The 15359-nt window shown below is 52.0% G+C and overlaps 1 protein-coding gene across 1 annotated transcript in view; it reads right to left on the bottom strand.

Moving 5' to 3' along the window:
* IQGAP1 (IQ motif containing GTPase activating protein 1) overlaps positions 1-9269 on the bottom strand; it is a 179893-nt gene extending 170624 nt beyond the window's left edge. Inside the window, exon 1 of the mRNA XM_073304652.1 lies at positions 9022-9269. Coding sequence (XP_073160753.1) covers positions 9022-9076 — 55 coding nt within the window. The 5' untranslated portion in view covers positions 9077-9269. The remainder of the gene's footprint in view (positions 1-9021) is intronic.
* Between the last annotated feature and the right edge of the window lie 6090 nt (positions 9270-15359).

The following is a 15359-nucleotide window of genomic DNA, read 5'->3' as shown; positions in this document are numbered from 1 at the left end:
CACAGCTAACACTCTCAATCAGACTCTCATCATTTTGCATCTTGATTAGTGCTACCACCTCTTTTACCTTGACGAATCCCATCACTGGCTCTTCTTGCACCACTGCAAACCTAAGACAATTGTCTGTAATTTCACTACCTACCCCCACCCAATAATCTCACATACGCTATCAAGATGTCAGCTCCTACTTCTGATCAGCCAATGATGTCTGCCTTCATTTCCCACTTGTTAAATTTTCAAATATATTATTGCTTTCTCCCATACTGCTTGGAGGCACTCCCAATGAACATCCATAAAGCTCTCTCATTGTCCTCCTTCAAATACCTTCTTAAAACCCCTTTTCCCACCTCTCATGATTCCTACAAAAAAACTGACATTGGTTAGACAGCTGGTGCGCCAAGACCACGGCCTCCCCTGGTGATCAATACTATTTCACTGTTTCCTTATACTCCCCATCTGTATGTAGCCATTTGTTGTCTCATTTTATGCTCAGAGCGTAAGTTGTCCGGGGGAGCGACAATCTTTTTGTTTTGTGTTTCACAGCACTTGGCACTACCACAATAAAAACAGTAAGTGAGGCTTTGTACAAATTGATAGATTCACCTTCTCTCTAATGAACATGTGCCATGCCCTAAGAGGCCATGGGGAACACGTCATCCTTTGTGATGGTTGGACCTAAAAACGTACCCAAATTGTAAGCTCAAATGTAGAAAGTATGTGAAAGTTCATAAAATGTCACAATAACCTATAACTTTTTGCCTGCCTAAAAATTAACCATAAAAAATAAGTCAAGTTGTTTTCAATAAATGTTCTGAAAGAGTGCAAAAAAAACAAGACAGAAAAACTAAATTAGTCCAAAGAAAAAGGGCCTGTTCATATGCGTTACAGACTGTTAAAATCATGCTTGGTAGAAACAAAAAATGTGGAGCCAGAAATTAAAGGAAAATTAGTGTGCCAAATATTAGGCCTAACTGGTAAACAAAATAACGAGGGGGTGAACTATGTTGCCCACTTTTTCCTTTTTCGGGGTTCTTAAAAAGAGACTTTGCCAGCAAAAATCTCATAGCTCATCCTGGCTGTATCCCAGCTTGTTTTATATTCCCTGAAACCCAAGACAGAAGGAGCAGACCAAACTAAAAAGACATTCTGCTTGAGAGGAAGGCTATTTGGCCTTGCTCTTATTCAAGGACATTTGTTTTTCATTTGTGAGTCCTGAATAATCATCAGACCATCATGACAATCAGTCCACAACCCATCTGTAGGAATACCTAATAGTCAGCACTGAAGAGGCACATAAAATCCTGTTCTGCCTGCCTCCCTTCTTTCCTCCTGTCCTCTCTCTCACTCTCTTGGCTTTTTATCAAATCCTGAAATGAACTGCACTGCATCAGCACAGCAAGATGAAATTTCCTCAATCCTGCCCTTTCTAAGGAGAAAAGACCCAACCAGATGAAGTCCCTGACTGGAAAATGAACCGGGGCCAAAAAGCAGGTGTCATGGCCAACTCACTAGCCAAAAGAAAAGGAGTACTTGTGGCACCTTAGAGACTAACCAATTTATTTGAGCATGAGCTTTCGTGAGCTACAGCTCACTTCATCGGATGCAAGTGAGCTGTAGCTCACGAAAGCTCATGCTCAAATAAATTGGTTAGTCTCTAAGGTGCCACAAGTACTCCTTTTCTTTTTGCGAATACAGACTAACACGGCTGTTACTCTGAAACCTGTCACTAGCCAAAGCATTCAAACATAATAACCAGCCATCCAGTGTTCCAAAAACATCAACAAAAACTTATTTCCCCCCACCTATTCTATCCTCTTTCTCCGCCAGTTTGTGCCTGGTTGGTTGTTAAAAACTGGAAAAGAGAATACCCTTCACACACAAAACAGAAAGTAAAATTAGCTCTTTTCTTTTCATCAAAGAAAGGTTGCTTAAATAAAAAAAAAACAAACATTCTGGCTGCCCAAAAAAACAGAGTTTAGTAGGTTTTAATTAAGTTTGTTTTGCATAATCACTCATTTCCAGTTTCAGTATAAATGCTTGTTTTATTTCTTGTGTTTAATTAACAAACTTTCAACTTTAAAATAAGTGCTTTTGTGTGTTTGCCAGGAAATCAAGTAAATCAAGGTCTCTAAAAAAACAAACCCCCTCGTATCACTGTTTTTATGTTGGACAGTGAAAAAGTTTATAACAACTTTAACTCTTTTGACCGTGGAAATTAACGCAATACATCCCATCTCATGTGTATAATGAATGTTACGAACCATTCACTGCCCCCCCCAATCTATTCAATAAAATAAGACCTCTTCAAGTTATGTCCTGTTAGACTGCATTATTTATAACATGAAATTACATTCCCATGTTGCATCCGATGAAGCGAGCTGTAACTCACGAAAGCTTATGCTCAAATAAATTTGTTAGTCTCTAAGGTGCCACAAGTACTCCTTTTCTTTTTGCGAATACAGACTAACACGGCTGCTACTCCGAAATTACTATGTCTGCAGTTCTAAATCTTGTGTTATGCAGGAAGTCAGAATAAGATTACTATAATAGGCCCTTTTGGCCTTAAAATCTATTAACAGATTATTTTAATGCCAGACATGTATAGCAGCCTAAAAAAAAAAAATCTCATTCACATAAAATATTTCTTCTTAAAATTTATTGTAGCTGGAGCATGTAACAATAGCTATCACATTAAGGATGCCTAAGCATTTCCATCCTAAATGTTTTGGCATTGGAATAATCTACTAATAGACGTATTAAAACGAACTAAAACGGAGCAGCTTTAGTGGCCCCATCCTTTGGGGCAGGAATTTGAAATATAGGCAGAGATGGCCTCTGTCAGAGGAATCCTTTTGCTGTGCCCGTGAAAATCCACCCAAATTTGGCCAAGTTATAAATCTCTGAAAAAGTGCAGTTTACACATGCTTAATAGAGGCTTATTAAACCTCCATAACTAAATTACACAGACATTTCCTCCATGCTGGGCAGGGTCCAAATGGAACCTAAGCCCAATTTTCCATGCAATGCATTTCTGAGCAGCTGTGGGCCAGGTCTGGGGCCTGTGCAACATTAAACACTGTCTCCTTGTGAACCTGCATTGCAATATGGTATGTAAACTACATAACCACATGACAGTATTTCTTAAGAATCCCAACTCATTCAGTGCACAAGTAGTGAGACAGCTGAGCAAGCTTATTTTTGTTTCCGCTGTTCAGTGAGAACATCCCTACCTCATACACTGTACAGAGGATACAAATCTACTCATATACAAACGTGAACATTCAGAATCAGACCATTAGTTTCTATGGACTTATGCCAGATTTGTACTGTGGTAACTTCAAACACAACAAAGCCCAAAATGAGCCACAAATCTAGAAGAGCATCTTCTCATTCACTGCCTCATTGAGTGCATATCTTCTAAACGAGTGGTTTTCAAACTTTTTTTCTGGGGACCCAGTTGAAGAAAACTGTTGATGCCCACGACCCAGAGCTGGAGATGAGGGGTCTGGGAGGTGCTCACGGCTGAGGCAGAGGGTTGGGGTGAGGGCTGCGGGGTGGGGCCAGGAATGAGGGGTTCAGGGTGTGGGATGGGACTCTGGGCTGGGGCAGGGAGTTGGGGTACGGGAGGGGGTCAGGGCTCTGGGGTGCAGGAGGGGCTCTGGGTTATGTGGGGGCTCAGGTCTGGGGTGTGGTAGGGGATGAGGGGATTGGGGTGCAGGAGGGGCTCCAGGTTTGGGGGCAGGCTCAGGAGGTTGGGGTGCAGGATGGAGTCAGGGCTCTGGGCTGGGGGTGCAGGCTCTGGGATGGGGCTGGGGTTTGGGGTGCAGGAAGCGGTTCCAGGTTTGGGGTGGCTCAGGGCTGGGGCAGAGGATTGGGGCACGGGGTTGGGGTGCGGACTTAACTCCGATGGCTCCTGGTCAGTGGCACAGCTGGGATGCACCGGAGACCACAATGTGCCCCGAAAGTGGCCAACAGCAGGTCTGGCTCCTACGCAGAGGCGCGCAAGCGGCTCCGCTCAACCCTTGCCCACAGGCACCACCCCCTCCCCCCGTTCCCCAGTTGCCGGCCAATGGGAGTGCGGAGCTGCTGCTCAGGGAGGGGGCAGCGCACAGAGTTCCATGGACCCCCTGCCTAGAAGCCAGACCCACAGCTGGCCACTTCCGGGGCACAGTGCGGCATTGGAAAAGGTAGGCACTAGCCTGCCTTAGCTGGGCAGCACCGCCGACGGGACTTTCAACATCCCAGTCAGCAGTGATGACCAGAGCAAGGTGACCCAGCGCCTTATATGTCATGACCCAGTAGAGGGTCATGACTCATGGTTTGAAAAACACTATTCTAAACTATACATTGAATGATGAATGGGTCCTGTGAAAATAATAGCATGCAGTCATGTAATTAAAGACTGTATTACAATGCATACAGCATGAGGGGGCAGACCTAAGGTTTAGCATTAACACTGCAATTTCCTGACTTTTCAGTGTTAACATTTCATTCAGACTGCGAATTTAAACATTTTTTTTATGTAATATGAATTCATTTAAAAAGGAGACAATCCCATCAGTGGGAAAAAGGAGTTCTCTTGTAGCAGAAGGAACCAAGGAATGCTCTTCTTGTGTCAAATGAAGCAAGTGGAAGCATATAGAAGGGTGACTAGATGTTTTATGCATGTGGGGAGGGTGCAGAAAGAACATGAATGGAGAAACAGGTATCACACAGAGCAAAAGGTGAGTACCTCCATCTCACAATCCTTTTGCTCTTCACAGTGCAGGGAAGGAAACATAGTGGCACCCAAAGTTCCTGTTATAGCTGAACTTGGAACCAAATGACATCTCATTTGCATCTTGCTGTTGCTGTAGAAGCCTATGTTTAAATTCTCAGAGTAGTTCAGGGGATATAGCTATATCTCTTCCACTAATTGTAATGGAAGCTTTGAAAATCTCAACCCTATTTTCTGCTATATTAAAAAGGAGAATCTGCAGTGGTCAATGGAGTTTTATTATTTTTTCAAAATGAAAATCTACAATTATCACTGGCCTGTCACACCAGAAACCTAAAGCTTGCTTTCTTTGTTTTGTTAGGGAGTTGCTTTGTTTTAAAACATAGGAATTTCCATACTAGATCAGACCAATGGTCCATCTAGTCCAGTATTCTACATCTGACAGAGGGCAGTACCTGATGCTTCAAGGAAATTATAAGAAAACCCAAGTGGGCAGTTCTGAAATAACTTCCCTATAGGGGAAGTTTCTTCCTAACCCCTGTCAGTCAGAGGCTGGCTTATGCCCTGAAACCTGAGATTTTATAACCCTTCAATTTATATTTATTTAATGTAACCAACTGCACATGTTCTCATCCATATAAATGTCAAATTTTTTAAACCAAGAGATGAGCCCTGGGTTGGGTATCTTAGCCTCAATGATCTCTTGTGGGAGTTAGATCCAGAGGCAAATTATGTAAAAAAGTATTCCTTTTTTTATGGCTTAAGGGGTAAAGTGGGACCTTGGCCCTTTATAATAGTCACACCTTACATCAAATCAAACTATTCACTCACCAACTGAGGACTAGCGAGTGTGCTTGCTGAAGCACATTAGTAGAAGGAAAGATGTTTTGAACAATTCTAAGCCTTTAGCATTTGAACAGGTAAATGTTTTATCTCATTTTGATGTGAAAAATATTTTAAACAGGGTATGAAAAAATTATCAAACACCTGCCATAGTTTGATACAAGAGACTGCAAAGGAATAGACTATACCAGCAAAGTTCAGGAACACTACCCCACAGAGAAGCCCACCTCCCCACCTGCTAGCCACTGAAAGGCCCATCACACCAGTATTCCACTCATTACACCAACTCTCCACAGAATACAGGATCAAATATAAGGTCTTAATACTAATCTTTAAGGTCCCCCATGGAACCAGCCCAAGATACCTCAGAAAGGTGTGTCTCTTCACAACCATAAACTCCCCCAACAGTTATGTTCCACAGGAGCTATGAAACTGTAAACCTCAGAGCAAGACCGAGTCAAGGCTTTGGTACTCATGCCCAAGGAGATAAAAATGACTACAAGTTTCACAGCCTTCAGAACAATGTGTAAAATATTTGACTTAGCTTTCCCACAGCTGCAACTAAAAAAATGACTAAAAAAAGAGGGAAAGATGTGAAGGCAAGAAGGGGGAGGGGGGAAGAGGAGGAATATTAGGAGAGAAGGAAGGGAAGAAAGAAAGACAGAAAGAAACATAGCACCAATTGTTTCCAAGGAAGAAGGGACACAAATAGCACACTGCCCAAAGCAACTGTGGTTACTATCTTTGGGGAGGTGCCCAAAAACTATGCAGATGGGCACTGTAACAAAAAAACAAGTTTAGTTATATTGTACACACCCGCAGGCTACTAGTCCCTGTACTTATTCAGGGGTTTCCTCCTTCATATTAGTCTGTCTAGAGCAGATCTGATATATTTGAAACACCTCCATCCTCCTTCTGGTTATTGGCAGGGAGAACCTTTCCCATCTTGCCACTACTGCCCCTCAGCTTCCTGGATGCTTCAAGAGAGGCGGCTCTCCTCTATTCTACCCCTTCTTCCAGCACCCTCACTGTTACCAATAGGTCTCTACTACTCTACCTCCACCTCGGCCTCCATTTTTGAGTCCTCTCCTACATCATAAATAAGTGGCTACCTCTGCTAGTTTCCAATAGTTTTCCCAAGCAAAGTCGGAGGAAAAATAGCATGAAACCTGCTAACTTCAATGTTGCAACACTGAACATCACCAGCATGGAGTTACACACTGAATATGCTTATGAAAGCACTAAGCAGCAATGGCAGCACCACAGCTGTCTGCCTGCAGACTGTGGAAGATACCACAGCAATGGGTTACTTTTGAAAAGCTATTAACACAAACATAAGAATCTATTCCTAGGAGAACTCTGAGCAACTGCATACACGCAGAATTCATGTCCAGGGCAGAATTTTTTTTCTCTGCAAAAAATACATTCTGCCCAAGAAGTGCAGTAGTTCTGCCTTTCTCCCACCAGAGGCTGCCGTGGTGCCAGAACAGCTGGCTGACTGGCAGCAACAGCTAGCAGCCAGCTACCTTCATTACAACAACCTGCTGGTGGAGCCAGGTCAGGAGGCATAGTGGGGCACACAGGGCTGCTGGGGGGGGTCACAGACTTCGGTTCAGAAGGGTTAGTGGGGGGGCAGACTGGGGTGCAGGCTCAGGAGTTCGGGGGGTGACAGCATTGAGCCAGGGGCTGAATGGGAGGGGGCTCCAGGGCCACACGGGGGTGGGGGCAGATCTGCCTGACTGAATGGGAAAGGCTCAGAGTCAACCAGGGTCTGCAACGGGGAAGCACCCCAATTCCCTAACAATCCTCCCCCCAAAAGAAACTGTTCCATACTTCTCCCACCCACACCCAATAACCCTCCAGGTATACTCCCAGGCTCCTTCCCTCTCCCTCAGCTCCTCCATTACCCCTGACTCCCACAAGCCTTTACACTGCTTCTGAGAAGTGCAGAAATACATTTCTGTATTGTAGTTTAAATAAATTACTCAAGTTTTGTATTAATATGCCTAGTAAGGAATCTATTTGTCAAAAAAAAAAATCTGAATTTTTTTTGGTCTGTATTGTTACAGACTTAGTTGCTGACACGTATTTTGAAATAAATTACCAAAATAATTCAAACTGGTGTGTTTATATAGTATTATTCTGACAAACAAAATATGCAGAATTTTTAAATACTGTGTGCATAATTTTTTATTTTTTGTGCAGAATTCTCCCATGAATATTAAGAGACAAATATGTCATGACTCTTAAAGTTAAGTTTAAATTCAGCAGAAACTGATAGCACTAGCAAGGGCCAGCTTCTTATTTGCAAGTGCGTAAATGGATTTGTCAAGCCATTCATATTTGTAGGCTGCAGTGTTGTTGTGCCCATGTTGGTCTTACGCTACTACAGAGACAAGGTGGAAAAGTAATGTCTTTTATTGGACTACCTCCTGTCGGTGAGAGAGACAAGCTTTTGAGTTTACACAGAGCTCATCTTCAGGTCTAATTTAGCTGTGACACTGTGAGTACTTCTCAGACCTGAAGAAGAGCTCTGTGTAAGCTCAAAAACTTGTCTCTCTCACCAAAAGAAGTTAGTCCATTAAAAGATATTACCTCACCCACCTAGACTCTCTAATATTTGTAAGACTGATATTTTTGCAAATATTTCAGATATCTTTTACAGAATATGTAAAGTAGCGAATAGTACATTAACACGAATACAGCAAAATGAGGAGGAAGCAGCTCCTTAACCTGATATTTTTGTTCAAGAAATGAAGAAGAGGAAAACTTGAATATGCGAAGATGAATTGAGATGTTTGAATTCAGACAAGGTAAATTTAGACAGACCATTAGCAAAAGATTCTTGACAGATCAATGTAGCCATGGGAGTCTCCCAAAGAAAGCAGTAGAAACCTCAACGCTAAGGTCAATAAAACTGGCCTGGCAGAGCCCTGAAGACCAAATTCTGCAAGGAACACGCCCGCACAGGCCTCGGGGAAGAGTGAGACTCGTTCCGACGGAGCAAGCCTTTTCCAGCGCCAATTCTACGTGAGACACGGAGCAGCTGCAGCTCCGTGACCTCCTCGCTTGCCCCATGTGCCAGGGCACTCTCCGAAGGCGGCGGCCAGGGCCAGCTGGGCTCAGGCGGGCGCACCGAGCCCTCGCCATGCGGAGGGCGGCGGCGCCGGCGGCGCGGAGGACTGCGCGGCAGTCAGACGTGACTGCTGCAGTCAGACCGTCCCCGTCCCCATCCCCCAGCGTCGCGGGCAGGCTCCCCGCCCCGCCCGGCCCCGGGGACCGGTCCCAGCCCACACGCCCCGGCCGCAGACCGCAATCCGCGTCCCCCGACCCCATCCCCACGGGACCCTCGGAGCCCGCTACACGCGGGCAGGGACGGCGGGCGCGAAGACAGGGCCCATCCCCGGGGCAGCGGCAGCCCCCGGGCCGCGAAGGTGGGCACCGCCCTCCCCGGGACTCACAGCCGTAGTGGGGCCGGGCCATCCCGAGCCCGTCCGCTTCCTCCGAGACGGACATGGTGCTGCAGGCCGGGCCGGGCCGAGCGGGGCCGTTCGGTCGCTGCGGGGCTGGGCGGACGCGGCGGAGGCGGGAGCGGCTGTTCCTCTTCCTGGTCTCGGCGCTGGGTGTGTCGGAAAGAGGCGCCGCCCGCCCCCGGCGGCCCACGCCTTGCGCGCTCAGCCAGCGCCCGTCCTCCGCGCCGCGCCGCCTGCCCCCCTCGCCCGTCCTCCGCGCCGCGCCGCCTGCCCCCCTCGCCCGTCCTCCGCGCCGCGCCGCCTGCCCCTGCCCCCCTCGCCCGTCCTCCGCGCCGCGCCGCCTGCCGCCCTCGCCCGTCCTCCGCGCCGCGCCGCCTGCCCCTGCCCCCCTCGCCCGTCCTCCGCGCCGCGCCGCCTGCCCCCCTCGCCCGTCCTCCGCGCCGCGCCGCCTGCCCCCCTCGCCCGTCCTCCGCGCCGCGCCGCCTGCCCCTGCCCCCCTCGCCCGTCCTCCGCGCCGCGCCGCCTGCCCCTGCCCCCCTCGCCCGTCCTCCGCGCCGCGCCGCCTGCCCCCCTCGCCCGTCCTCCGCGCCGCGCCGCCTGCCCCTGCCGCCCTCGCCCGTCCTCCGCGCCGCGCCGCCTGCCCCTGCCGCCCTCGCCCGTCCTCCGCGCCGCGCCGCCTGCCCCTGCCCCCCTCGCCCGTCCTCCGCGCCGCGCCGCCTGCCCCTGCCCCCCTCGCCCGTCCTCGGCGCCGCGCCGCCTGCCGCCCTCGCCCGTCCTCCGCGCCGCGCCCCCTGCCCCTGCCGCCCTCGCCCGTCCTCCGCGCCCCCTGCCCCTGCCGCCCGCGCCCGTCCTCCGCGCCGCGCCCCCTGCCCCTGCCGCCCGCGCCCGTCCTCCGCGCCGCGCCCCCTGCCGCCCGCGCCCGTCCTCCGCGCCGCGCCCCCTGCCCCTGCCGCCCTCGCCCGTCCTCCGCGCCCCCTGCCCCTGCCGCCCGCGCCCGTCCTCCGCGCCGCGCCCCCTGCCCCCCTCACCCGTCCTCCGCGCCGCCTGCCCCCCTCGCCCGTCCTCCGCGCCGCCTGCCCCTGCCCCCCTCGCGGCCCCCACTGCCTCCCCCGCCGGAGCGGGCAGCACCAGGTCGGCAGCGCGCGCTGCCCCGCAGATTTCCTGCCAGCCGAGCCCCCCCGCACTCCCCCGACAGCCGTGCTGCCCCCCCACGCCCATTCAGCCCCAGACCAGCCCCCAGCCGTGCTGCCCCCCCCCACGCCCATTCAGCCCCAGACCAACCCCCAGCCGTGCTGCCCCCCCCACGCCCATTCAGCCCCAGACCAGCCCCCAGCCGTGCTGCCCCCCCCACGCCCATTCAGCCCCAGACCAGCCCCCAGCCGTGCTGCCCCCCCACGCCCATTCAGCCCCAGACCAGCCCCCAGCCGTGCTGCCCCCCCCCCACGCCCATTTAGCCCCAAACCAACGCAGAGCTGTGCTGCCCCCCCACGCCCATTCAGCCTCAGACCAACGAGCCGTGCTGTCTCACCCCCACCGCCTCCGAACAGCCGCGGCACTGCCCCCGCCCCGTCCCTCTGCCGCCCCTTCGCCCCCAGCTGTGCCACCCCTCAGGCCCGCCAACCCTCTTCCCCACGCAAAGCCCCACAGCCCCTACCCAGTCATGCTGCTGCCTCCTGTAGCGTCCCCATCTGTGCCACCTTCCCCTGTCAAGCTCCTCCCTCCCACAGCCCCACCCCACACAGGGACCCCTGCACTGTCTCCCAGCTGCACCATCCCCACTGCCCTCCACCCAGGCATGCCAACCGTGCCAACAGACCCCCCCACTCACAGCCCCCTGCACAGCATAAGTAGCACCACACACATACACAGCCCCCCAGCCCAGTCCCCTTCTGCCCCCCCAACCCTTGCACAGCTGCACCATTGACCCCCTTCGCAACATAGGTAGCACCAGACAGACACGCATCCATTGCCTCCCACAGTCCCCCATTGTCTCCCCACCTAGCTTTGCTACTGCCTGCACAAACACAGCTCCTGTACACAGCCCCCAGCCACGGTGGGTCCCTCTCCCCACATATACCTTTAGCTGTGCTCCCCTGCAGATGCACAGGTCCCCCCTCGCCCCCCGTCCAGCTATGTTGCCCCTACAGGCCCCACCCAGCCACACTCTCTGCCCCCAAACACAGCCTCCCTCAGCCACACTGCCTACCCCTGCACATAACCACCCCTGGCCAGCTGTACTGTCCCCCCTCACGCAACCCCCTTCACCAAGCCCAGTCCTGCCACCCCCCCTAAACACAACCCCCTGCACCCACCCCAGCCACCCATACACACGCTCACAGCCCAGACATGCTGCCATCTCCCACACACGCAGCCCCACCACCTCCTGCCCCCATACACAGCCCCCCCAGCTGTGCTGGTCTCCCCAACCTCCACACACTCAGCCATGCTACCCCCACATACATGCAGCCCCCTGCCCAGCCACGCCATCCCTGCCCACACACAAACAGCCCCCTCAGCGCAACCACACCACTCCCCTCCACAGCTCCTCTCACACACACACAGCCTCCCAGCCCAGCCATGCTGGATCCCACTTCCCATACACACTCAGCCATGCCACGCTCCCACACATACCCCCCAGTCCGGATGTGCCCTCCCATCCCCCTAGACCCCTCAGCCCAACCACACCACTCCCCCACATGCAAGCCACTCTGCCCAGTTGTGCTAGCCCCTCATAGTCCCTTAGCCCCCCACATGCACAGCTCCCCTAGCCCAACCATTCCCCCCACAGCCTCTCACAGCTGCACCAAACCTCCATACACAGCCCTCCTAGTCAAGCTAGGCCCCACACACAAAGCACCCCCAGTCATGCAAGGACACCACACACATTCAGCAGCCCCCTCAGGCCAGCTGCACCTTCCCTCCAAAATCTCCTAGGCTACCTGCACCACCCTCCAGTCTCACACCACCCCCATACACTCATCCCCTCTGCTCAGTTGTGCCACCCCTACACGCACAGTCCCCTGCCTGTATACACAGCCCACCACTCCCACAAACAGCCTCCCCCGCCAACCCAGCCACACCCCCCCCCTTCCCAGCTGCACTGGTCCCCTCACACATACACACAGCCTGAGCCATGCCAGACCCCCCCACACACACTCTCACACTCAACTGTGCTGCCTTCCCACACACCACCCCAAGCCCAACCATGCTCTCCCCAACCTCCCATTGCACAGCTCCCCCACACTCATACAACTCTCTACGCCCATCCAAACGCATGGGAAACTATCCAACCCCCAGATACGCTTGATGGGCAATACTTCCCCACTCCCAAGCAGCAAGTCCAGGGGTTAAAAACAAAGACAACTTTATTAAAAAGAAAAAGTGAGGGGGAACAAAAGAATACATTTGCAAAAGACTGCAATTAATAAATTAATATCTAGTAGGTAAGGATTCCAACCTCCAGTATATCTTAACAAGAGACCCAAGCTCAGTCCTCTATTGGCAACTGACTAGCTGGTGCCTTCTGGCCACTTCCTTCTTCCCCAGGTCCCCACTCTCAGGCCCTATCTTCACTGGCAAGTTTCTGCGCAGTAAAGCAGCTTTCTGTGCTGTAACTCCCAAGGTATACACACTGCCAAGCCACTAAGTGCACAGAAACTGCGCAGTTGCAGCACTTGTAAAAAAACCACTCCAACGAGAGATGTACATCTTTCTGTGCCAGGGCTACAGCACTGCAGTGCCCGTGTAGCCACTGGTCGATTACAGCACTGCAATTGGCCTCTGGGCATAGGTACCGACTCTGTGGGTGCTCTGGGGCTGGAGCATCCACAGGGAAAAATTAGTGGATGCTCTGCACACACTGGCAGCCAAGCTCCCCTTACACCCCACCTTCTCCACCCTCTCCTCCCCTGAGCGTGCCACATCTCCACTCTACCTACCTCCCAGTGCTTCTCACCCAGCCACTGCCAAACAGCTGTTTGGCAGCATTAGCATGCTCCGGGAAGGGCAGGGAAGTGTGGGAATGTGGCACGCTCAGGGGAGGAAGCGGGGCTGGGGTGGGGATTTGGAGAAGGAGTTGGAATAGGGACAGGGAGGGGGCAACATTGGAGCGGGGACTTTGGGAAAGGGGTTGGAATGGGGGCAGGGCAAGGGTGGGAAGAGGCGGGGTAGGGGCAGGGCCTCATGGAACGGGTGGAGTGGGGGCGGGGCCAGGGCAGAGTGGGGGTCCAGCATCCACGGGAAAGAGGGGAAGTCGGGGCCTATACCTCTGGGAGATGTCCCACAATACCTGTTCTCGCCTCTCTGGTCATCGGTTTGAACTCTACTGCCCTGCCGTCAGGTGACCAACTGTCATCCCCATGCCTTAAATTCTTTGGGAATTTTGAAAGTCCCCTTCCTGTTTGCTTGGTGATGCATGCAGTAGCCTCAGCGCATCTTTCCAGGTGGCCATGCCTCCTCCACGCAGTAGGCAATCCCCCTCTTGGAGCAATGCTGAGCTGCTAGACCTTGTCAGCATTTGGGGAGAGGAGGCTGTCCAGTCCGCGCTGTGCTCCAGCCGTAGGAATTATGATACCTATGGACAGATTTCATGATGCATGACAGAAAGGGGCCATGACCAGGACACACTGCAGTGCAAAGTCAAAGTGAAGGAGCTGCGGAATGCTTTCCACAAGGTGTGGGAGGCAAACTGCCCCTCCAGTGCTGCACTCATGAGCTGCCGATTCTACAAAGATAATCAGCGGTGACCCCACCTCCATTGCAAAGACCTCTGTTGATACTTCAGTGGCTCGCGTGCCAGTTGAGAGAGGATCAAGCCAGGAGGAAGAAATCTTGAATGAGGATGTGGAGAGGGAGGGGGACCCAGAGGCAGAGGATGACTTGGAGGTCAGAGATGCGTGCAGCCAGGAGCTCTTTTCTACCACAGAGGAAGCTAGCCAGTCACAGCTGTCAGATGTTGGCGAAGCGCAAACAGGAGAGGAGGCCCCTGGTAAGTGGATTTGATTTTGGGAATCACTGAAGCAAGTTGTTGGGGATAGGAGGGTTGCAGAAAGCAGGCTTGTGTGTCCACCACATGCCTAGTCTGAGTGGCAGAACAGGCTGTTGATTGACTCCCTCACTTCTTGGGAATCTGCCTCAGAGATCTCCAGGAAATTCTCATGGAGCTACTGGGCAATCCGCTGCCGCAGGTTCTTTGGCAGAGCTGCTTTGTTTCTTGCCCCATTATCAGTAACTTTCCCATGCCACTGTGCCGTCATGGGGAGGGGAGACCACTGCTGCACGCAGCAAGCCACATAGGGGCCAGAGTAGAAGCTGCAGTCTTGGAGAAGACCCTCCCTTGATTCTCTGCTCACTTTCAGCAGCAAGATATTTTCCATAATGATCACATCCTGTGGAAAGTGTGGGGACAGGAATGATTATCAGCCCCGCCCCTACAATGCTGGCCCTCCCTAAGAGCCACGTGCCCAGTGTACAGCAGAGTCTGGGAAGAGTGATTTATCATGCCCCTGCGGCTACTCACCAGTTTGGCCCTGCTGAAGTACAGTACCCATTGTACTGTACTCCAAAGGAGAAGTCTGGATATGATCCCTGGACATACACAAATCTTTAGCCGTCCTGGGACCCCACCTCCTCCTGAGACCTTCCCTTCCCCCCAACCCCCTCACTGCTGATAGGGTTTTTTGTTTGACTCTCTCCTCCAGTTGTTGTTTTTTAATAAAAGAATTGTGTTGGTTTGAAAGCAATCTTTATTCTATTAATTGAAAGCAAACAGAGTCCTGCAAAGCAACAGACAATTATGTTAAACCTTCATATTGTATCGTCTTCACCAGTCACCTCCTAGCATTACAACCACTGCACTCCCAAGCATAGCAACAACTATTAGTGGCTTTCAGCTTCAAATTGCTGCCTCAAGGCATCCCTGATCCCCCTCTAATAGCCCTGGTCTCTGGCTGTTCAAACTCAGCCTCCAGGCACTGAGCCTCTGTGGTCCAGTCCTGAGTGAAGCTTTCACCCTTACCTTCACAAATATTATGGAGCTTAAAGCACGCGGCTATAAGCATAGGAATATTGTCATTGGCCAGGTCCAACTTCCCATAGAGGCAGAGGCAGTGCCAACAGGCCTTTATATGGCCAAAAGCACACTCAACAGTCATTCTGCACTTGCTCAGCCTGTTGTTGAACTGCTCCTTGCCGATGTTAAGCTGCCCCGTGTATGGCTTCATAAGCCACAGCATTAAGGGGTAGGCGGGGTCTCCCAGGATCACAATGAGCATTTCAACTTCCCCTATGGTGATCTTCTGGTCCGGGAAAAAAGTCCCTGCTTGCAG

The sequence above is a fragment of the Lepidochelys kempii genome, chromosome 10 (assembly GCF_965140265.1).
Source record: "Lepidochelys kempii isolate rLepKem1 chromosome 10, rLepKem1.hap2, whole genome shotgun sequence".
Lineage (NCBI taxonomy): Eukaryota > Metazoa > Chordata > Testudines > Cheloniidae > Lepidochelys > Lepidochelys kempii.
Note: the sequence above shows the minus strand (reverse complement) of the source record. Positions and strands in the feature narration are given on the sequence as shown.